The sequence below is a fragment of the Mustela putorius genome, unplaced genomic scaffold, assembly GCF_011764305.1.
Source record: "Mustela putorius furo isolate JIRA1106 unplaced genomic scaffold, ASM1176430v1.1 tig00003834_pilon_pilon_pilon, whole genome shotgun sequence".
NCBI classification, from domain to species: Eukaryota; Metazoa; Chordata; class Mammalia; order Carnivora; family Mustelidae; genus Mustela; species Mustela putorius.
Genome location: NW_025421987.1, coordinates 24,877,364 through 24,902,543, shown reverse-complemented (window position 1 = coordinate 24,902,543; position 25,180 = coordinate 24,877,364). Strand labels below are relative to the sequence as shown.

The 25,180-nt window shown below is 37.0% G+C and overlaps 1 protein-coding gene across 1 annotated transcript; it reads right to left on the bottom strand.

The window, feature by feature from the left end:
* Positions 1-398: 398 nt before the first annotated feature.
* Positions 399-7,999, bottom strand: LOC123394304 (olfactory receptor 5K1-like). Its single transcript, XM_045088054.1, has 2 exons — positions 7,900-7,999; positions 399-1,339 (listed from the first exon to the last, which is right to left on the bottom strand). The coding sequence occupies exons 1-2, from the start codon at positions 7,997-7,999 to the stop codon at positions 399-401; spliced, it is 1,041 nt and encodes a 346-aa protein (XP_044943989.1).
* Positions 8,000-25,180: the final 17,181 nt, after the last annotated feature.

The window sequence follows — 25,180 nt, the reverse complement described above, 5'->3', positions numbered from 1 at the left end:
TGCAATACATTATACCAGAATCTCTCCTTTTTGAACTTATTTATCTGACGCCTATAATATCATATTCAGTAATTGAATATTATAAGGACAAAGTGGTCCTTTTCTCCTTTCTCAATATTACATTATTTTGAAAAACATATTATCAAATTTAAGTTAATTTTCCACAGGGTATTATATTTCTTTTAAATTGTTAGAAAATATGGGGCACCTGGGTGGCTCAGTGGGTTAAGCCTGTGCCTTCCGCTCAAGTCATGATCCCAGGGTGCTGAGATCAAGCCCTGCCTCAGGCTCTCTGCTCAGTGGGGAGACTGCTTCCTCCTCTCTCTCTGCCTGCCTCTCTGCCTACTTGTGATCTCTCTGTCCAATAAATAAACAAAATCTTTAAAAAAAATAAATTGTTAGAAAATTTTCTTTATAATTTTTTTCACAGCATTTATTACTTCCTTATTTCTTAGACTATAAATAAAAGGGTTTAATAAAGGGATCACTAGAGTATAAAAAACAGCACCAGGTATATCTTCATCATCTTCTTTAACTGAATGTGGTCGAATATATACAAAGAGAAGAGAACCATAGAATATGGAGACAGAGAGAAAGTGGGATGCACAAGTAGATAAAGCTTTGCCTCTTCCCTCTTTGGATTTCATTTTGAAAATAGTAAAGAGAATGTAGAAGTAAGATATTAAGACACTACTGATGGTGAAGACTTGAACTGAACCTGACAAGATAAATATCATTAATTCATTGATATAAGGGTCAACACAGGAAAGTCTGTATAATGGAAAAACATCACAAAAAAAGTGATTAATTTCATTTGAACCACAGAAAGTTAACCTAAAGAAAAACCCCACATGAATTATGGGATGCAGGTTTCCAGCTACGTAGGCCCCTGTGGTCATCTGAATACAGAGTTTCTTTGACATCATGGTGTGGTACTGCAGAGGGCTGCATATGGCCACATAGCGATCATAGGCCATTGCTGCCAGGAGAAAGCATTCTGTAGTTCCAGCAAGGCAGAGAAAATAAAATTGTGCTATGCACTCATGAAAGGAAATCATTCTGTCCTTAGAAAAGAAGTTCTCTAACGTTTTGGGGGTAATGGCACAGGAACAACAGGAATCCATCAGAGCCAGGTTGCCCAGAAAGATGTACATTGGTGTGTGAAGACGATGCTCCATAAAAATCAATGCTACCAGGCCCAGATTCCCCACCATAGTGATCACATAAATAATGAGAAATACCACAAACAGGAGGCTCTTCAACTCTGGTCGATCTGTAAATCCTATGAGGATAAACTCAGTGGTCAAGGAGTAGTTATCCTCAGTCATTTCCACCTTCTCTGTTGAGACAGGAATTCTGGAGATATAAGATTCTAATTTAGAGTGTATATAGTGTGCCTTCCAAATTGTTCTTTTTACAACAAAGAGAGGAGGTTTTTCAAATTCCCCTCAGTATCTCTGGATATAGGCACCCAAACATCTAGGGGATAGTCATTCCCCTAAAAATGTCAGTTTTATAAGCTCAACTGTGAAAATCAGCATTCCCATGAATGTTTTTGTAATTCCAAGAAGAATGATTACAGAGAAAAAGGTTTGTCTTGATGACTTCATGCATGAATAGTTGAGAAATCTAGCATTCCTATATTTGGTTCAATGTTGACAAACAATATCAGTGTCAGTTTTTGTTTAATAATCCTTAAAATACATTTGCTATCAATTTTCATGTATGCAAATTTTTTAACTAAGCAAAAAGTTTTCATATACTCTCCCAGTGGAATGAATGCTTGAAAAGAGCATACAACAGATATCTTAAATTTATACCTTAGGAATTGTATGAAAATCTCAAAGATTTAAGAATAGGACTTTAATCTTTAAATGAAATCCTTGGGATATCCAAGGAAATAAATATCTATGTATTTTCACCTCTCTCATCCCTGTTCCTGGTATTAGATCCATTTCCATAAGAACTGATTTTGCCTGTGCCATCATTCCTGTTGATTTTTCCCCAATATCTAAATCCTTTCCATCCTTATGTAAAGCATAGTTTACATATTATGCTACTTAAGAAAGCTTTAACTAAATGCTCTAGACCACACTGATTTTCACTTCTTGCATTCTCAAGCATAACCTATATACCCAACACAATCTAGAGTTGATTATGTAAAATACACATGGCTTTTTAAAAAAAATATGCATGTACAGTTTCTTTATTAGAATTGTAGTCATTTGAGTTCAGCTATGACTTCTTCTTCTCATAAGAGTTATTTAATGCTATAGAGGGGCGGGAAAAAAAGTATTGATTTCAGTCCTAGCTTCAAAGACTTGAGACAGGTGAACTTGTTGTCAGTATACTATCACTGATCCTTAGTGACCTCTTTAGTCTCCACAAATTGAGACTGCTAGTTTTGAAGAACAGGCTACAAAGGAAATTCTAGGAAATTTATCATGGAAAACCTTATGCATCATTCTTTTACTGGAAGTCACCCAGCTACTATTTTCCTGCTTCCTAAGAAACTTATGTAATATTTTCTGAAGTATATCACAGTAGTTTTAAAGCTAATAAAAAAAAAAAGCTTGCCTGTATATTTTAGTTTTATAACACTTAGAGAAAGAGAAAAATCTTGAATCTGAATATGATTTTGAGATGGGTTCCCTGGATGGCTAAGATACTTAAGCATCTTCCTTTGGTTCAGGTCATGACTCTCCAGGTCCTGGAACTGAGCCCCATGTCTGGCTCCCAGCTCAGTGTGAATTCTCCTTGTTCTTCTCCTCTGCCTCTCCCTCTGCTTGAGTTCTCTCTGGCTCTCTCTCTCAAATGAATAAATGAAAAAAAAAATCTTAAAAATAAATATGATTTTTGGGAACAAATTTTGTTTTACCTCAAAGGCTATCTTCTATTACTACTTAGGGATTCCCTTAGGATATTTTGACCAGTGTGTCTAATTATGTAAATTCTGTGGTCAAAATGGGTTTCTTTTTCCATACTAAAAACATCAAAATAAAAGCACAGGCTGAACATTTTACTTTCTTGTTTTAAAGTACTAAAGATAAGTTATTTAATTATTCAACTATGTTAGAATTAACTTTCAATGTACTTGCCTGAATTATGTAACAGAATTAAACTGAATCCTTACCTGTATGTTTTGAAGATCTACCTTTTAATTGGAAAAGGTTGATATGAACTGAGTTCAAATCTCATGCTGATTTGCCATTGCCTTCAGCTGTGGAAGACCTAGAAAGGTGAGAAGCTGAAACCTGAGAATATTAAAAAATGCTAACTAATTCAGATAAACAATACTTATGGACACTAATAGTAAAGTAAAGATAAATCTGAATACTTCCTTTACCTGAATGCTCTGAGAAGAGTTTTATAACATCATATTGGTTTTGCGTGTATCTGTGTGGTGTGAAGTCTCATATACTTTCAGAAAATAATTTTTTTCTCAGAAACATTTGGGATTAAAAGAATGAAAATCTGGGAGATGACTAATAAGTCAGTGTCAATAATTATGTTTCTTTCAATGCAAAATTAAACTTTCCATTAAATGCTTATGGGACTTTCCTATGACGACATCGGTGTATTTCTATGGGGAGATTCAGTTCCCAAAACATATTAACTCTGTGACATAAATTAAAGATGACCTGTGAGACAATGAGGTTAATATAAATGACCTTTGCTAAAGTCAAATCATGATTTGATGATCATCTTGCTGATTCTTATGTAACTGACATCATTTTCAGAATTCTGTTCTTTATCCTGTGCATAAAATATAAATGAGCCAAGGAGAGTCTCAGGTCAGTTTGGACTGTTAACTGAGAGAATAACAGGGTTTATGAAAGATGATTAGCATTTAGAGAGGAGAACAAAAGTTGTGGTAGTGTTAGCTAGTGTCATCAACTCCTTCACCCTGAGTTGAAGTTGTTCTCATGTATTGCAAAATCCTCATGGGAACTTTGCTGTTACCCTTCAGCCACATATATGATTTACTGAGTTAAGCACTCTGCTTCTCAGTTCACCTGAATTGCTTTACCTTTCTCTCCCTGTTTTCCCCCTTTGTGAGAATACCACCCGGATCCTCGCCAAGGTGACTGGGGTCCTGCAGAATCCTGTAAGAAAACTCCAGGAAATGGAGCGCATGCTTCTTCCTGGGCCCACATCCAGAATAAACAAGGGAAGATCCCTGGAGTGTTTTCTTGTCCTCCTTTAGATAGATCAGGTAAGTGTGGAGAATGCTTAACTTTCTCTAATCATTTAAAGCTAAGAGATATTGTCATTTAAAGCTAAGTGATAATCATTGTTGTTCACTTGTCTCACTTGATTGCCTGCATGTAAATCACATCCCACATGTAGCCCACGCCCTGCACAGAAATCTATACCCTGTTTCTAATGGGATCTTAGGGAAGGTATAGAAGAAGTGATTGTAAGAAATAAACACATCTACTGATCATCAATCGGTAGTTCCCCCATCACACAGGCTCTGATCACCAGGATCTCCACCTTGCGAGGGTGACATGTGGTACCCAAACAGGGCACTGAAATCAAGGAACAGTTACGCATGGATACAGAGACCCTCACAGAAGGAAGTAAGTGATAATGATGGGGGAGAATCAAAGTCGCCCCCAGCGTTTTCTAGCATTAATACAACACCTTTTATCTCAGGGAGGTGCTCGAGTATCCAGATGTCAATTAAGAACTTGTCTGGATGTTATTTGAGAATATAATCTTTGGCTTCCTGATGAAGGAACCTTGAAAGAGACAATTTGGGAGTGCGCATGCCATAATGTGGAAAAGGCTTATAGACAAGGTGCAAAAATTCCTGTGGAGTTTGGGTTACATGGGCATTGGTAAAAATGGTTGTTTTAATTCGTAGAGGGGAGTATAAGGAAGAAATCATGAGGCTGAAACAGCTACCTCTCTGCATACATATGAATTAGATGATGAAACAACCCAACAAATTCAAACTGAAAGTAAAAACTTATTTTTCAGCAAAAAGGACAAATGCTATGTTTCTCCTTTGGTCACTGTGCCTCCGATTTCTTCCAGAAATGAGGACAAGGAAAGAGCAGCAGACCTCTTTGGGAATGAGGGAAGTGACACTGGTTTGAATGATAATTAATGCATGTTACAATTAGGACCAAAAAAACTAAAAAACAAAATTCTGTTTCTACATGGTCTCACCCCCATGAACTTCACTTTGTTTTCCCTGTAACTTTTCATACTAACAGGCCAACTATTTATGATAGGATGCTGATGGAGACTGTTAGAGAATTTAAAGTAGGGGCCTACTTCTCCCTATTGTTATGAATTATGAATATTTATCCATTTGGAGCAAAAACACCTGCCGGATTCACTATGATTTTCAACTTATAGCTAAAATGGTAGTATTAACCTCTTCTGAAATTTTACAATGGAAGATGTGGCTTTCTAAGGAGGTACATGAAAAGGTCAGGAGTTTAGGACAGAGAGGGAATATAGCTGCTCTTACTTATGATATGCTCATGGGAACAGAAGTTTGGATGACTTCTAATCATCAAAGTCATAACATTCCTCCTGCAAACCTTCCCCACGTACGTGATGTGGCCTTACAAACCTGGCAAAAAATTAATTCAGACACTGATTATACCATCAGTTATAAAAAAAATACAAGGGCCTAAAGAGCCATACATTGATTTTTATTGGCAGGTGAAAAAGAATCGCTGGAAAAACAGATAAGAGGAGAACAAATTCAGCAAATACTCTTAAGACAACTAGCATATGATAATGCTAATGAAGACTGCCAGGCTCTGATTCAACCTCTTAGAGAATCTGGCGATGTCATGGATTATTTAAAAGCTTCTGTAATGTAGGACCCTTTAAACATCAGGCCCAAGTTACAGCGTTAGAAACCATGGTTGTTCAAACACAATTGCAGGCAAAATGTTTTAATCCTGGACAAACAGGACACATAAAAAAAACAATGCCGTCTCCCTCCCTGTCTGGTTGCCTCCTTTCCCACCAATCGGCTGAATAAATCCAAGATTCAACCCCCTAATGTTTCTCCCTGCTGTCGATGAGGCAAACACTGGGCCAAGGAATGTATGTCTAAAAATGAGAAAAATGGAAATCCTTTGGGGAACCCTCATCAGGGAAACTCCCTAAGGGGCAGCCAATAAATATGGGGTCATGGAACTCTCCTATTCAGTTTGTACCCAAGAGCGACTCTCAGTAATGGACTTTAGTCCCTGCTACTCAAGGACTAGGAGCGCTGCTCTTGATATCCCTCTCTCTAAGACTTGCTTTATACATCCATCTCAGTGCCCTTATAAATTGTCAACAAACCTATATGGACCTATACCTCCAAATACGGTTGGTCTCCTGCTTGAACAGAAGTTTAACTATGAAAGGAGTTACAGTACATACTGGAGTAATAGACTCTTGATTATTATGGTGAGATTCAAATTATGGTTTCTGTTACTGTTCCTTGGATCTTTTCAGCAGGTGAATGAGCCGCCCAACTTTTGCTACTTCCCTATACTATGCCTAATCAATCTTCAAATTTAGGATTTGGCAGTACTAATAAAAAGATTCCTTTTCTAAGAAACTGTTTGAAGGAAGTCAACCCTAAATGAAGCTTTCTATTAAGGAATGAATATTTGAACAGCTTTTAGATTCTGGAGCAGATATTGCTCTCATTTCTTGTCAATGTTGGCCATGCCAATGGCCTACAATGCCTGCTGATTATGCCCTTGAGGATTTTGGCTATGTAACTACTCAGCAATTGAGACAAAGCAGCCAACCTCTGCCATGTAAGGGCCCAGAGGTATTACTAGGTCATATTCAACCTTACATTGCCCGCATACCTATTAGTCTCTGGGGATGAGATTTATTACAACAATGGGATGCTGAAATTCACATACCTACATCCTCACTTGTAGGTATGTAAAAAACATGATGAAAAATATGGGACATATTCCTAGGAGAGGCTTAGGTAAAAACTTACAAGGAGTAACCTATAGATCTTAATCCTAATGACAATTGTTCTGGGCTGGGTTTTATATAGGGGCCATTGGGGTTGATAAATCCCTTTCACCAATTCCAATCACCTGGAAAAGTAACAAACCGATTTGGACACCCCAGTGACCCCTCACATTAGAAAAACTGAAGATTCTAAGAGGTTTAGTTCAAGAACAATTGGAAAATGGATACATTGAACCTTCATTTTCTCCTTGGAATTCTCCATTTCTATAGTAAAGAAAAGGTCAAGCAAATGGAGATTATAATATATCTCCATAATATTAATGCTGTCATGGTAACTATGGGTTCATTACAACCAGGACTTCCTGCTCCCTCTTGTATACTTACTAAATGGCCTTTAGTAGTTTTGGATTTACAGGACTGCTTTTACACTATCCTATTCCTATCCACCCCTCAGAAAAAGAACATTTTGTGTTTTCAATTCCAACAGTAAATCAATGAGAACATTTACAAAGATTTCAATGGAAAGTTCTCCCTCAAGGCATGACTAACTCTCCCATGATGTGCCAGAATTTTGTCGGAAAGATTCTTGAGCCCATTCGACAATTATATCCCACTGTTATATTATCCATTACATGGATGACATCCTACTAGCAGCCCCAACCCCAGAGCTCTTACATCAAGTGTTTCTAAATATGCAAGAATACCTACAACAGGGCAATCTTATAATAGCTTCTGAAAAGGTACAATTTACTCCACTCTTCTTCTATTTAGATGGTATTATAGACTGTACCATTGTTAGTACTCAGTTTTCCATTCATTGAGACACTTTAAATGATTTTCAAAAATTATTACAAGATATTAATTGGTTATGCCCAGTGTTGGGCATATCAACTTACACATCAACTTACAAATCTATTTGCCACTCTTGAGGGAGACCCTAACCTTCATAGTCTTCAAAGCTTAATACCACAGGCTGAACAGGAACTTCAGTTCCTTGAAGAATGCCTTCATCAAGTCTTCTTGTGTCGATATGGTCTTGCATTACCTTTACTGTTATTTCTTTTCCCTACTTCCCATTCACCTACAGGGGTGATAGCTCAACAAGACTGTTCTTTAGAATGGATCTACTTGAAATACCAAGCTCCTAAGGTTTTAACTGCATATGTTGACCTTCTTGCAGACCTCATTATCCTTGGCTGAACCAGATGTCTTCACATATTGAGATACGACCCTCATGCTATCATTCTTCCTATTTCTATAAAACATTTTACTTCCCTATTTCCCTTGAATGATCATTTCCTTAATACTTTAGCAGAATATTCTGGAACCATTGGATATATTGCCCTGTGGGTAAAATATGGGATTTCCTAAAAAAGTCATCATTTGTAATTTCTACTATCGGTGAAACTAGTCCAGCTGTAGGTGCTCCCATGTATTATATTGACGGCTCCTCATCTGGAAAATGAAGTATACATGGACCTGGCTTAAACCTTTCAATTCAAAGAGAGTATGCATCAGTGCAACAAACAGAAATATTTGTTCTTACTCTTCTGTTAATTCGTATATCTTCTGCACTTACATCTTTTCTGATTATGCTTATGTAGCTGGTCTCTTTCCTGCCATTGAAACAGCTCAGATATCTACAACACAAAAATCCATATTACACCTTCTGACAAAACTACAGTCCCTTGTACAATTGTTCCCATCCTCTCTATGTCACCCATATTAGGGCCCATTCTTCTCTCCCAAGACCCATTGGTAGAAGGTAACCATCAAGCAAATATCCTGACATGTCCTATTTTCACATCACCAGCAGAAGAACACTGTTTTATATACTAATGTTAATCGACTGCACAACTGTTATCACATTCCACTTCGAAAAATGCATAATATTGTTTAATCCTGTCCTATTTGTTTGCCTTTGCACTGTTGCCCACACTTTTCAGGAGCCAATCCTCATGGCTCAAAAGCCAATGAACTGTGACAAATGGATGTAACTCATTTCCATCTCTTTCCTCATCAACCTTATTTACATGTTATTGATACATTTTCTAAATTTCTTTGGGCAATTCCTTAATCCTCCAAGACCTTACTGCCAATCTGCTGTACTCTATTGCAAAGTTTTAGTGTTATGGGGGTCCCTGCTACCATAAAAACTGATAATGCACCAGCTTACACTAGATACAAATTTACTGCCTTTTGTTCTGATTGGCAGATTCATCATATTACAGGTATACTTTAAAACCCACAAGGACAATGTATATTTGAATGAGCTCATCATACACTAAAACTTCAATTATTTAAAAAAAGGGAGGAGGGAGGACTCCCAAGGATGTTTCAGCACTCTATTTACTCTTAATTTTTTTAATTTACCCCAAGGTGACATTCAGACAGCAACAGAAAAACACTTCTCAAATCACAGTAATCTCTTGAAGCATCTATTCCTATTTTGTTCATATCTTTTAATGAATGGCTCCCTGGCCTCCTATTAAGGAAAGGCAGAGAGTCTGCCCTTATTTCATCCCATTCCACCCTTCGGAAACACTATGGCTTCCTCTTCAGCTCATCAGGCCCAGAAAACCAATGACCCGGCTGATAACCACTGCAACCATGATCTAGAAAAAAGATACAGAAATACAAGAGACACAGGCGGTCACTCATGTGCTGTCCCTTCATAAGAGGAGACCCCGACCATATCAGCATAGGGCTGATCCACACACATGGGGTCAGATTAAGGCCCTGTCAGCTAAAGGAGAAGCAGTTTTATGATCTACCTGAACCCCCAGACCCCTGAGAACTTGTTTTTGGCTATCGTTGCTCTTCTGACCTGTACATCAGCGGGCACTGTCTCCTCAAATGATGAGTGAACAAATAACAGGCATGGAGCTGGGAATTGGCTCTTAAGATGTTGCAATTAAAAAGCCAAAAAAGGTTTTAATTTGAATCTCCCTGATGGCTAGTGATAATGAACATTTTTTTATGTGTCTGATAGCCATTTGTATGTCTTCATTGGAGAAGTGTTTGTTCATATCTTCTGCTCATTTTTTTATATGATTGTCTGTTTTGTGTGTGTTGAGTTTGAGATAGAGCTTCCCTATGACCCTGCAATTGCACTACTGGGTATTTACCCCAAAGATACAGATGTAGTGAAAAGAAGGGCCATCTGTACCCCAATGTTTATAGCAGCAATGGCTACAGTCGCCAAACTGTGGAAAGAACCAAAATGCCCTTCAATGGCATCTGAATAAGGAAGATGTGGTCCATATACACTATGGAGTATTATGCCTCCATCAGAAAGGATGAATACCCAACTTTTGTAGCAACATGGATAGGACTGGAAGAAATTATGCTGAGTGAAATCAGTCAAGCAGAGAGAGTCAATTATCATATGGTTTCACTTATTTGTGGAGCGTAACAAATAGCATGGAGGACAAGAGGAGATGGAGAGGAGAAAGGAGTTGAGGGAAATTGGAAGGGGAGGTGAACCACGAGAGATTATGGACTCGGAAAAACAATCTGAGGGTTTTGAAGGGGCGGGGTGTGGGAGGTTGGGGGAACCAAGTGGTGGGTATTAGAGAGGGCATGGATTGCATGGATCACTGGGTGTGGTGCAAAAACAATGAACACTGTTACCCTGAAAAGAATTAAAAAAAAAAAAAAGGGAGGGGGGATTGTTGAAACAGAACCTGGATCCTCACCAATGTGACTGGGGTCTTATGGAATCCTGAGAAAACTCCAGGAAATGGAGGTCAAGAGTTTCCTGGGCTCACACCCTGAATAAACATGGGAGGATCCCTGGAGTGTTTTCTTGTCCTCTTTTAGGAAGATCTAGTGTATGTGGAGAATCCTTAAGTTGCTCTTGTCATTAAAAGCTAAGAGATATTGTCATTTAAAGCTACGGGATAATCATTGTTGTTCACTTGTCTCACTTGATTGCCTGCATGTAAATCACATCCCACATGTAGCCCAAACCCTGCACATAAATTGAATCCCAAAGAACTTATAAAATAAGGGATTGTGAGAAATAAAGACATCCACAGATCATCAGTAGGTATTCTTCCCATCAGATCGGCTCTGACCACCAGGATTCCCACCTTGTGAAGGTGACACCCCTTCACTCCACTAATGGCATCTGAATAAGGAAGATGTGGTCCATATACACTATGGAGTATTATGCCTCCATCAGAAAGGATGAATACCCAACTTTTGTAGCAACATGGATAGGACTGGAAGAAATTATGCAGTAATTTCTGCATAATTTCTGCAGTAAATATACTGTGTATTTAATAAAATTTAACTTAATAAAAATATTATACATAAAGGATGTCTATATCTATCACTTGTTGCTTGTTGCTACCATTAGTTATAGACATAAAAGGGAAGGGATTTCTCTGTTATGTTCATTCCTTCATTTCATTCCTTCATTTCTAACACCTTGAACAGTGTTGGAAATGAAGGAATGTTAGAAAAGCACTACTTTATAGTGTTTAACAAATATTTGTTGAATGATTAAAAAAAATGATAGTCTACCGCTCAAGAATTTGCAGTTGTCTCTGTTTAGGTTTCAAAAAAAATCTACTTTTCTTTTTTTTTAAAGGGTTTTTAATATTTTGTTTCAGTTTTTTTTTTTTTTTAAGATCTACTTATTTGCCTGAAAGAGAATAAGTGAGAGAGAGAGAAGGAGTGGAGGGATAAAAAGATAGAAGGGGAGAAGGAGAGAAAGAAGCCAACTCTGCTCAGCAGAAAGCTGAACATGTGGATCTGGGGCTTGATCTCAGGACTGCAGGATCATGGCCCAAGCTGAAGGCAGATGCTTAACTGAATGAGCCACCCAGGCGCCCCCAAATTCATTTTTCTTATTTTGATATTCCAGATTCTCCAAGTCAGACTGTGTCTTATCTATCAGTTTCCTTTCTTCCTCTTACATCAGGGGACTTGGCCATGTGCATCCCTTCACGGCCCTTCTGGGCAGTTGCTTCAACTAATTCACTTAGCACTGTTTCCCTCATCTTAAACTCCTCTCTTTCCTTCCATCTCAGTACTACTCATCCTTGAACTCAAGTCAGATCTCTTCCATGAGGACATTCTGAGGTTCTTCAAATAGAATTGATTTTTCCTTTTCATGATTTACATGATACTTCACTGCTTTTATAATGCATTCACCACCATATCAAGTGTGACTCATATGTGTCTTGATTGTAAAAGTCTTGACTGCATATTAAGTCACCAATCATATCATGCAGTTTCTGAGAAAGAAACTGACTACAAACTGATCTAGATCTTCCTACATTAACAGCTAACATTTCCACATTCTGTTTTTTATGAAGGACTTTCAATATGGAGCGTATTGGAAAAGACAATGGAGAGTATGTGCACAGGATGTGAGACTGATGGGGATAATTTCCTGACAAGAAGCTCATCCTTTCATGGGGAGAAAGAAAGGCACTTACATTGCTATCTAGCGTGCAATTTAGGCTGTAATATATAAAAGTATAAACATGTTCTATAAAAATATAGTGAGGGAAGTGAATGGTGACCTGGAGGAAGAAAGAAATGCTTCCCAGTGGAAGTATAATTTCAGATGACTTTACAGGATAAGCAGGATAATAATTGGGGAAGAACATGAGGAAAAGCAGTAGACTGAGGGAAACATGTATAAAAGCCTGGACTCTTAAAAGAGCCAGACCAATTTTTTTTTAATTGATAGTAAACTAAAATGGCTGAAGTTTATTCATACATGACACAAGGAGGCACAATAGGTAACATAAAAAAAAATAGGAAAAGAGATTAGAAATTGTCCTATTTGGTTCCTTCAGCTTTATTGTTTCTGCTCTGCTTATTCATTAAAACCTTCTCTCTCAGGGCACCTGAATGGCTCAGTGGGTTAATCCTCTGCCTTCGGCTCGGGTCATGATCTCGGGGTCCTGGGATCAAGCCCCACATCGGGCTATCTGCACAGCAGGGAGTCTGCTTCCCCCTCTCTCTCTGCCTACTTGTGATCTCTCTCTCTGTTAAATGAAGAAATAAAATAAAATAAAATCTTAAAAAAAAAAACCTCTCTCCAAGGCCACAATCAACTTTTAAATGCCAAAAGTAATGAATATTTAATCATTTGCAGTATGTTCTAAATATATATATATATATATATATATATATATACATATATATTTTACCTACAAATTGGGTAGGTGTACCCCTATACTAAACTATTATGTATTATAAAACATGAAAAGATAAATTTAAAAAGAATTAGACTAATGAAATGTTATTAAAATTTTTAATTTTATGTATTAATAATATTAAAACACTGTTTTCTTCCCACTAACACTATTATATACTTAAATAATAATCCTTTTCAGAAAAAAATGTGGTATGTGTCTTATTGCTTAAATTATAACTTAACACTGTGATATTGCAATTCAAGAACTTACTTAAATCTATTTCCAGTCATCTGTCAATATCCTACAAAGTTGAAAAGATGATATACACAGATTGATTCTCAAATGGGAGAAGAATGCATTTTTTGATTGGGTCCCCCAAGAAAGTACTCTTTAGCAGGTTACACTGACTGAGAAGGACCATAATATTAGAAATATCCAAGTTTGAGTTTATGGAAATAAATTGTGTATAGAATATCCATAATTAGATTTTATGGAAAACTCTATTAGGAAAATCATAATATATACCCTTCTGGTTTTAGAACAAGACATTGTTTTCTACAGGAGAATAAACTATTCAAAAAATAATTTCTTGCTCTGCTATGAACTTTGCTAGAGGAAGACCTCCTAACCTTGGGACAATATGTGAGCAAGAGGCCATGAGCTGGAATTAGTCAGACCCATAAGTATAAGATTGAAAAGGGAAGGAGCAAGATGGCAATCAACAGACACATCTGCAAAGAACACATCCAAATGGCTGACAGACACATGAAAAAGTGCCCAACTTCACTTGGCATCAGGGAAACACAAATCAAAGCTACAGTGGAAAAAAAAAAAAACTGCACTGAGATACCACCTCTCACCAGTCAAAACAGCTAAAATTAGCAAGTCAGGAAAGGACAGGTGTTGACAAGGATGTTGAGAAAGGGGAACCCTTCTTCACTGTTACTAGGAATGCAAGCTGGTGTAGCCCCTCTGGAAAATAGTATGGTGGTTCCTCAAAAAGTTGAAAATAGAAGTACCCTATGACCCAGCAATTACTCTACTGAAAGATCAAATGTAGTGATCCAAAGGGGCATGTGCACCTGAATGTTTATAGCAGCAAGGTCCACAATAGCTAAACTATGGAAAGAGCCTAGGTGTCCATAAAAAGATGAATGGATAAAGAAGATGTGAATATATACACACACACACACACACATACACATACACACATATAAAATGTATATTACATATGAATAGGAAAATTATATGCATATAATATGTATATATTAATATTTTTATTTTTTTCTTATGCTAAAAAATTTTAACTTTTACTCTTTCCTCTTTTAACATTTCTTAACTAGTTTATCTTGTTGGGTCCCCCAAAATTGGGTACCCCAATAATGGGTCCGTGATTAAAGGAGCGATACTGATACAAAGCGAAGGTCAAGCAAAGATTTATTTCACGCCAAGCATCAGGAATCAAACCGGCTGGCCAGGGCTGCACCTCTTACAGAGAGGGCGACCCCTCCCTGCTTTCCAAACTAACTTTTATAGAGCAAAGGCCATGTGGTTGGGCCTGGCCACACACAGGTGGCTAATTGAATTACAATTCACCCCACAGTAGCCATAGAAACTAGCCCATCACCTTGGTAGCTAGGAGATAGTATGCATCCCCACTGATTGAATACCTCCACCTGGCCTGACCCACCCTTGTACTTGGACTTTGTTACCTGGGACTGGTTTCCAGGACTTGTTTTTAAGTAAGTTCCCTTAGAGGGGGGGCAAAGTCAATTTAAGTTTTACAACAAAATGACAGTTCAACCGGGTTGGGCCTGCTCTGGCTGAATAGGCCCTTACAATCTTAACAATACCTTTCATAAAAATAATCTTTTTTGAACATTCATTACTATAGTCGTATTTTATCTTTCATTGTCTCTAACTTTATTTTTTTGTATACACATAGGTTTTTTCTTCTAAAAATTTTGGGATACAACTTCTTCTAATAAATCAAAATATACCCTAAATCTAGCACAGGCTTTGTTCTGGTCTCCAGCCTGAGCAAATTCTCTCCACTTCTGTTTTCTTTATTCTCCCAACCAACTTATCTTATCAACTCCTTTTTTAGAATTTTTTTAAAAAAATTATCATCTTTATAGCATATTCCATCCCCTCATTCTGTTTAGCCTTATATATGTTTTTCATTCTTTAAAATTATGGAATGTAGTTTCTTCTAACAGACCAAATACTCCCAAAATTTAATGGGTGACCCTGTTCTAGTCACCAGTCTAATATATATTTTTTCTTTTTTTTTATATTTTTTCTTTCTTTTTTTCTTTTTAATTTTTTTTGAACTTCTTTTTACCTCCATTCTTCCCCCTATGATTTGGGGTCTCTCCTGATTTAGTTAAAGTACATTTTCCTGGGGTTTTTACCACCCTTTTAGTATTTTATTTGATCCTTCATATATTCTCATCAGGATAAAATGACAAGGCAGAAAAACTCACCACACACACACCGACAAAAAGAAAAAGAGGCAGTACCAAAGGCTAGGGACCTAATCAGTATGGATATTAGTAATATGTCAGATCTAAAGTTCAGAATGATTCTCAACATGCTGGCTGTGCTTGAAAAAGGCATGGAAGATATTAGAGAAACACTGTCTGGAAAAATAAAAGCCCTTTCTGAAGAAATAAAAGAAATATAATCTAACCAAGTTGAAATTTAAAAAAGCTATTAATGAGATGCAATAAAAAATGGAGGCTGGGGTAAAGTAAAGATGGCGGAAAAGTAGCAGGCTGAGACTACATCGGGTAGCAGGAGATGAGCTAGATAGCTTATCAATCCATTGCAAACACCTACAAATCCAATGGGAGATTGAAGAGAAGAAGAACAGCAATTCTAGAAACAGAAAATCGACCACTTTCTGAAAAGTTGTACCAGCAGAGAAGTGAATCCAAAGTGACAGGAAGATAGACTGCGGGGGGAGGGGCCAGCTCCCAGCAAGCCACGGAGCAATGGACCACTAAATCAAAACTTTTAAAAGTCTGCTCCACTGAGGGACATTGCTCCAGAGGTTAAACCGGGGTGAAGCCCACATGGGGTCAGCGTGGTACCAGGTCCCACAGGGTCACAGAAGAATTGGGGGTGTCTGAGTGTCACAGAACTTGCAGGTATTAGAGTGGGGAAGCCAGTTACAGAGAGAGCCGAGGACTGAGCTCTCAGCTTGGGGTTACTTGAACCGGTCGCAGGTTGGGTGAGCTCAGAGCATGGTTGGAGGCCGGGGAGATGGGAGTGGTTGAGCGCTTTTCTCTGAGGGCGCACTGAGGAGTGGGGCCCTGAGCTCTTGGCTCCTCTGGGCTGGAGATTGGGTGGTCGCCATTTTCATTCCCATCCTCTGGAACTATACAGGAAGCATTCATGGAATAAAAGCTGCCAAAAGTGAACCCGAGCAAATTACTTAGTCTGGCCCCTGGTAAGGGTGGTGCAATTCTGCCTCAGGCAAAGACACTTGAGAATCACTACAACAGGCCCCTCCCCCAGAAGATCAACAAGAAATCCAGCCAGGACCAAGTTCACTTACCAAGGAGAAAAGCAGAATTCCAGAGGATGAGAAAGCAAAGCATGGAATTCATGGCTTTCTCCCCATGATTCTTTATTCTTACAGTTAATTTAATTTTTTTAATTTAATTTTTTTTCTTCTGCTAATTTTTTTGAACTTTTACCCTTTTCTTTTTTAACATTTTTAACTAGTTTATCTTAACAATATCATTCATTAAAAAATCTTTTTTGAAATTTCATTATTATAGTCATATTTTATCCTTCATTGTATTTAACTTCATTTTTTGTATACACATAGGGTTTTTTCTTCTAAAAAATTTAGGGTACTTATTCTAATAGACCAAAATATACCCTAAATCTAGCTCTGGGCTTGTTTTAGTCTCCAGCATGAGCAAATTCTCTCCACTTTCTTTGTATTTATTCTCCCAACCAACTTACTTTATCAATTCCTTTTTTAGAAATTAGAAAAAAATAATTTTTTCATCTGTATAAGCATATTCCATCCCTTCACTGTGTTTACCCTTATATACATTTTTCATTCTTTAAAATTTTGGGAGGTAGTTTCTTTTAACAAACCAAAATACTCCCAAAATTAAGTGGATGACCCTGTTCTAGTCACCAGTCTAATATATATATTTTTTTCTTTTTTATATTTTTTCTTTATTTGTTTTCTTTTTTCAAATTTTTTTCCTGAACTTCTTTTTATCCCCTTTCTCCCCCCAACAATTTGGGGTCTCTTCTGATTTGGATAAAGTGCATTTTCCTGGGGTCTTTGTCATACCATTAGTATTTTACTTGCTCCTTCATATACTCTTATCTGGAAAAAATGACAAGGCAGAAAAAAATCACCACAAAGAAAAAAGAACGAGAGGCATACTGAAGGCTAGGGGCCTAATCAATACAGACATTGGTAATATGTCAGATCTAGAGTTCAGAATGATGATTATCAAGGTTCCAGCCAGGCTCAAAAAAGGCATAGAAGATACTAGAGAAACCCTCTGTGGAGAGATAAAAAGCCCTTTCTGGAGAAATAAAAGAACTAAAATCTAACCAAGTTGAAATAAAAAAAGTGATTAATGTGGTGCAAGAAAAAATGGAGGCTCTTACTGCTAGGATAAAGGAGGCAGAAGAAAGAATTAGTGATATAGAAGACCAAATGACAGAGAATAAAGAAGCTGAGCAAAAGAGGAACAAACAGCTACAGGACCATGAGGGGAGAATTCGAGAGATAAGTGACTCCATAAGATGAAACAACATTAGAATGATTGGGATTCCAGAAGAAGAAGAAAGAGAGAGGGGAGCAGAAGGTATATGGAGAGAATTATTGTAGAGAATTTTTCTAATATGGCAAAGGGAACAAGCATCAAAATCCAGGAGGCACAGAGAACACCCCTCAAAATCCATAAGAATAGGACCACACCTCGTAATCTAATAGTAAAATTTACAAGTCTTAGCAACAAAGAGAAAATCCTGAAAACAGCCTGGGACAAGATGTCTGTAACATACCATGGTAAAATTATTACATTGGCAGCAGACTTATCCACAGAGACCTGGCAGGCCAGAAAGAACTGGCATGATATATTCAGAGCACTAAATGAGAAAAACATGCATCCAAGAATACTATTTCTAGCTAGGCTATCATTGAAAATAGAAGGGGAAATTAAAAGCTTCCAGGACAAACAAAAACTGAAAGAATTTGCAAACACCAAACCAGCTCTACAGGAACTATTGAAAGGGGTCCTCTAAGCAAAGAGAGAGCCTAAAAGTAGTAGGTCAGAAAGGAACAGAGACAATATACAGTAACAGTCACCTTACAGGCAATACAGTGGCACTAAATTCATATCACTCAAAAGTTATCCTGAATGTAAATGGGCTAAATGCCCTAATCAAAAGACACAGGGTAGCAGAATTGATAAAAAAAAAAAAAAAGAAACCCCATCAATATGCTATCTACAAGGTACTCATTTTAGACCCATTGACACCTCCAGATTTAAAGTGAGGGGGTGGAAAATAATTTGCCATGCTAATGGACATCAGAAGAAAGCTGGGGTGGCAATCCTTAGATCAATTACATTTTAGGCCAAAGACTATAATAAGAGATGATAAAGGATATTATATCATACTCAAAGGATCTGTCCAACAAGAATATCTAACAATTTTAAACATCTATGTCCCGAGCATGGGAGCAGCCAACTATATAAACCAATGAATAATAAAATCAAAGAAACACAATGACAATAACACAAGAATAGTAGGGGACTTTAACACTCCCCTCACTGAAATGGACAGATCATCCAAGCAAAAGATCAACAAGGAAATAAAGACCTTAAATGACACACTGGACCAGATGGACATAATAGATATAGTCAGAACATTCCATCCCAAAGCAACAGAATACACATTCTTCTCTAGTGCACATGGAATATTCTCCAGAATAGATCACACTGTGGTTCATAAATCAGGTCTGAAATGGTATCAAAAATTGGGATGATTCCCTGCATATTTTCAGACCACAATGCTCTGAAGCTAGAACTCATCCACAAGAGGAAGTTTGGAAAAAAACCAAATACATGGAGGCTAAAGAGCATCCCTGGGTCAACCAGGAAATTAAAGAAGAATTGAAAAAATTCATGGAAACAAATGATAATGAAGACACAACAGTTCAAAATCCATGGGACACAGCAAAGGCAGTCCTCAGAGGAAAATATATAGCGGTACAAGTCTTTCTCAAGAAATAAGAAATGTCTCAAATACTCAACTCAACCCTACACCTGAAGGAGCTGGAGAAAGAACAAGAAAGAAAGCCTAAACCCAGTAGGAGAAGAGAAATCATAAAGATCAGAGTAGAAATCAATGAAATAGAAACCAAAACAAACAAACAAAGAAACAAAAAATAATAGAACAAATCAATGAAACTAGGAGCTGGTTCTTTGAAAGAATTAATAAGATTGATAAACCCCTGGCCAGACATATCAAAAAGAAAAGAGAAAGAACCCAAATAAATAAAATTATGAATGAAAGAGGAGGGATCACAACCAACACCAATGAAATACACACAATTATAAGAACATATTATGAGCAATTATATGTCAGCAAATTTGACAATCTAGAAGAAAATGGATGCATTCCTAGAGACATATAAACTACCACAAACGAACCAGGAAAAACAAACAAACAAACCTGAACAGATCCATAACCAGTAAGGAGATTGAAGCAGTCATCAAAAATCTCCAAACAAAGAAGAGCCCAGGGCCAGACAGCTTCCCAGAGGAATTTTACCAAACATTTAAAGAAGACTTAATTCCTATTCTCCTGAAACTGTTCTAAAATACAGAAAGGGAAGGAAAACTTCCAAACACATTTTACAAGGCCAGCATTACCTTGATCCCAAAACCAGACAAAAGCTCCCATCAAAAAAGATAATTACAGTCCAATATCCTTGGTGAACACAGATGTGGAAATTCTTTCCAAAATACTAGTCTATAGGATCCAACAGTACATTAAAAGAATTATTCACCATGACCAAATGGGATTTAGTCCAGGGCTACAAGGTTGGTTCAACATTTGCAAATCAATCAATGCTATACACTACATTAATAAAAGAAAGAACAAGAACCATATGATCCTCTCAATAGATGCTGAAAAAGCATTTGACAAAATACAACATCCTTTCCTGATCAAAACTCTTCAAAGTGTAGGGATGGAGGGTACATACCTCAATATCATCAAAGCCATCTGTGAAAAACCCACTGCAAATATCATTCTCAATGGAGAAAAAGAGAGCTTTTCTGCTAAGGTCAGGAACATGGCAGGGATGTCCATTATCACCACTGCTATTCAACATAATACTAGAAGTCCTAGTCTCAGCAATAAGACAACAGAAAGAAATTAAAGGCATCCAAATCAGCAAAAAAGTCAAACTATCACTCTTTGCAGATGATATGATAGTACATGTGGAAAACCTAAAAGACTCTACTCCAAATCTGCTAGAACTTGTACAGGAATTCATTAAAGTGTCAGGATATAAAATGAATGCACAGAAATCAGTTGCATTTCTTTACAAGTCAGAAGAGAAATTAAGGAGTCAATCCCATTTACAATTGCCCATAAAACCGTAAGATACCAAGGAACAAACCTTACCAGAGATGCAAAGAATTTATACTCAGAAAACTATAAAGTACTCAAAAGAAATTGAGGAAGACACAAAGAAATTAAAATATGTTCCATGCTAATGGATTGGAAGAACGAATATTGTGAAAATATCTACATTACCTAAAGCAATCCACAGATTTAATACAATTTCTATCAAAATCCTATCCACTTGTTTCAAAAAAAAAGAGCAAATTATCTAAAATTTATATGGATCCTGAAAAGACCTCAAATAGCCAGATGGATATCTAAAAAGAAAGCCAAAGCTGGTGGCTTCACAATTCCAGACATTACGCTCTATTACAAAGCTGTCATCATCAAGACAGTATGGTACTGGCACAAAAACAGACACATAGATCAATGGAATAGAATAGAGAGTCCAGAAATAGACTCTCAATGTTATGGTCTACTAATTTTTGACAAAGCAGGAAAGAATGTCCAATGGAAAAAAGAAAGCCTCTTCAACAAATGGTGTTGGGAAAATTGGACAGCCACATGAATAAAAATGAAACTAGATCATTTCCTTACCCCATACACAAAAATAGACTCAAAATGGATGAAGGACCTCAGTGTGAGAAAGGAATCTATCAAAATCCTTGAGGAGAACACAGGCAGCAACCTCTTCAACCTCAACCAGAGCAACGTCTTCCTAGGAACATCCCAAAGGCAAGGGGAGCAAGGGTAAAAATGATCTTTTGGGACTTCATCAAGATCAAAAGCTTTTGCACAGCAATGGAAACAATTAACAAAACCAAAAGACAACTGACAGAATGGGAGATGATATTTGCAAATAACATGTCAAATAAAACGGTTTTGCAATGCATGGGAATGACTTCAACTCAGGGTGAATGAGTTGATGAGACTAGCTAATACTACCACAACTTTTGTTCTCCTCTCTAAATGCTAATCATCTTTCATAAACCCTATTATTCTCTCCAGTAACTGTCCAAACTGACCTGAGACTCTCCTCGGCTCATTTTATATTTTATGCACAGGATAAAGAACAGAATTCTAGAAATGATGTCAGTTACATAAGAATCAGCAAGATGATCATCAAATGATTTAATGACTTTATCAAAGGTTTACTTTAACCTCATTGTCTCACAGGTCATCTTTAATTTATGTCACAGAGTTAATATGTTTTGGGAACTGAATCTCCTGATAGAAATACACTGATGTCGTCCAGGCAAGTCCCATAAGCATTTGATGGAAAGTTTAAATTTGCATTGTAAGGACCATAATTATTGACACTGACTTATTAGTAGTCTCCAAGATTTTCATTCTTTTAATCCAAAAGTTTTCTGAGAAGACAAAAACTTGTATCCTGAAATTATATGAGAGTTAATACCATGCTGACACACACAAAACTAATATGATATTATAAAACTCTTCTCAGAACAACCAGGTAAAGAAAGTATTCAGATTTATCTTTACCTTACTATTAATGTCCAGAAGTATTGATCTATCTGATTAGTTAGCATTTTTTAATTGTTCTCAGATTTCACCTTCTCACCTTTCTAGGTTTTCCCACAGCTGAAGGCTATGGCAAATTAGCATGAGATTTCAATTCCATTCATGCAAACCTTCTCATTATAAGGTAGATCTTCAAAACATCCTGGTAAGAATACAGCTTAACTCTGTTACATAATTCAGGCAAGTCCATTAAAAGTTATTTCTAACATAGCCAAATAATTAAGTGACTTACCTTTAGTAATTTAAAACAAAAAAATAAAATATTAAGCCAGTGCTTTTTTTTTTTTAATGTTTGAGTATGGAAAAATAAACCAATTTTGACCATAAAATTTACATAATTAGACACATTGGTCAAAATATCCTAATGGATCCCTAAATAGTAATAGAAGATAGGCTTTGAAGTAAAACAACATTTGTTCTCAAAAATCATATTTATTTTGAGATTTTTAAAAAATTGATTTATTTAAGAGAGAGAAAGAGAGAGACAGAGAGGGCAAAAGCAGAGGGACAGGCAGAGGATGAGGAAAAAGAATTCTGATGAGCTGAGAGCCAGACATGGGGCTCAATCCCAGGACCTAGAGAATCATGACCTGAACCAAAGGAAGATGCTTAAATATCTTAGCCATCCAGGCAAGCCATCTCAAAAATCATATCAATATTTAAGGTTTTTCTCTTTCTCTAAGTGTTACAAAACTAAAATATACAGGCAAGCTTATTTTTATTAGCTTTCAAACAACTGTGATATACTCCAGAAAATATTACATAAGTTTCTTAGAAAGTGGGAAAATAGTAGCTGGGTTACTTCCAATAAGAGAATGATGTATAAGGTTTTTTATGAGAAATTTCCAAGAATTTCTTTTGTAGTGTGTTCTTCAAAACTAGCAGTCTCAATTTGTGGAGACCAAAGAGGTCAATAAGGATCAGTGATAGTCCACTGACAACAAATTCACCTATCTCAGGTCTTTGAAGCTAGGACTGGAATCAATGCTTTTTTTTTTTCACCTCAATAGCATTAAATACCTCTCTTTTTTTTTTTTTTCTTTTCAGCATAACAGAATTCATTGTTTATGCACCACACCCACTGCTCCATGCAATCTGTGCCCTCCATAATACCCACCACCTGGCTCCCCCAACCGCCCACTCCCCACCCCTGCAAAACCCTCAGACTGTTTTTCAGAGTCCATAGTCTCTCATGGTTCATTTCCCTTTCCAATTTCCCTCAACTCCCTTTTCCTCTCCATCTCCCTATGTCCTCCATGTTATTTGTTATGCTCCACAAATAAGTGAAACCATATGATAATTGACTCTCTCTGCTTGACTGATTTCACTCAGCATAATCTCTTCCAGTCCCGTCCATGTTGATACAAATGTTGGGTATTCATCCTTTCTGATGGAGGCATAATGCTCCATAGTGTATATGGACCACATCTTCCTTATCCATTTGTCTGTTCAAGGGTATCTTGGCTCTTTCGACAGTTTGGCGACTGTGGCTATTGCTGCTATAAACACTGGGGTACAGATGGCCCTTCTTTTTACTACATCTGTATCTTTGGGGTAAATACCCAGTAGTGCAATTGCAGGGTGATAGGGAATCTCTATTTTTAATTTCTTAAGGAATTTCCACACTGTTCTCCAAAGTGGTGCACCAACTTGCATTCCCACCAACAGTGTAAGAGGGTTCCCCTTTCTCCACATCCTCTCCAACACACATTGTTTCCTGTCTTGCTAATTTTGGGCATTCTAACTGGTGTAAGTTGGTATCTCAATGTGGTTTTAATTTGAATCTCCCTGATGGCTAGTGATGATGAACATTTTTCCATGTGTCTGATAGTCAATTAAATACCTCTTACAGGAAGTGAAGATCAAAGCTGAATTCAAATGTCTACAGTTCTAAAAAGGAAACTGCACATGCCTATTTTAAAAAGCCATTAGTATTATGCATAAACAACTCTAGATTATATTGGGTATATAGGATATGCTTAAGGATGCAAGAAGTGAAAATCAGTGTGGTCTAGAGCATTTAGTTAAAGCTTTCTTAATGAGTATAGTATGTAAACTATGGTTTACATAAAGATGGAAAAGGATTTAGATATTGGGGAAAAATCAACAGGAATGATGGCATGGACAAAATCAGTTTTTATGGAAATGGATCTAATACTGGGAACAGGGAAGAGAGAGGTGAAAATACATAGATATTTATTTCTTTGGATATCCCAATTAATTTTCTCTAAAGATGAAAGTCCTATCATAATCCTTTGTAATCTTCATAGAATTCCTGAGATATAATTTTAACATATCTGTTGTATGCTCTTTTCAAGCATTCATTCCACTGGGAGAGTATATGAAAACTTTTTGCTCAGTTAAAAAATGTGTATACGGGGGCGCCTGGGTGGCTTAGTGGGTTAAGCCGCTACCTTCGGCTCAGGTCATGATCTCAGTGTCCTGGGCTCTCTGCTCAGCAGGGAGCCTGCTTCCTCCTCTCTCTCTCTCTGCCTGCCTCTCCGTCTACTTGTGATTTCTCTCTGTCAAATAAATAAATAAAATCTTTTAAAAAAAATGTGTATACGTGAAGATTGACAGGAAATTTATTTTAAGGATCTTTAATACAAAAACTGACACTGATATTGTTTGTCAACATTGAACCAAATATGCAAATGCTAGATTTGTATACTATTAATGTATGAATTCGTAAAGACAAACCTTTTGCTCTGTAAGCATTCCTCTTGGAATTACAAAAACCTTCATGGGAATGCTGATTATCAGAGTTGAGCTTATAAAACTTACATTTTTAGGGAAATCACTATCCCTAGAGGTTTGGGTGCCTGAATCCAGAGATACTGAGGAGAGTTAGAAAAAGCTCCTCTCTTTTTTGTAAAAGAACAATTTGGAAGGCACGTTAT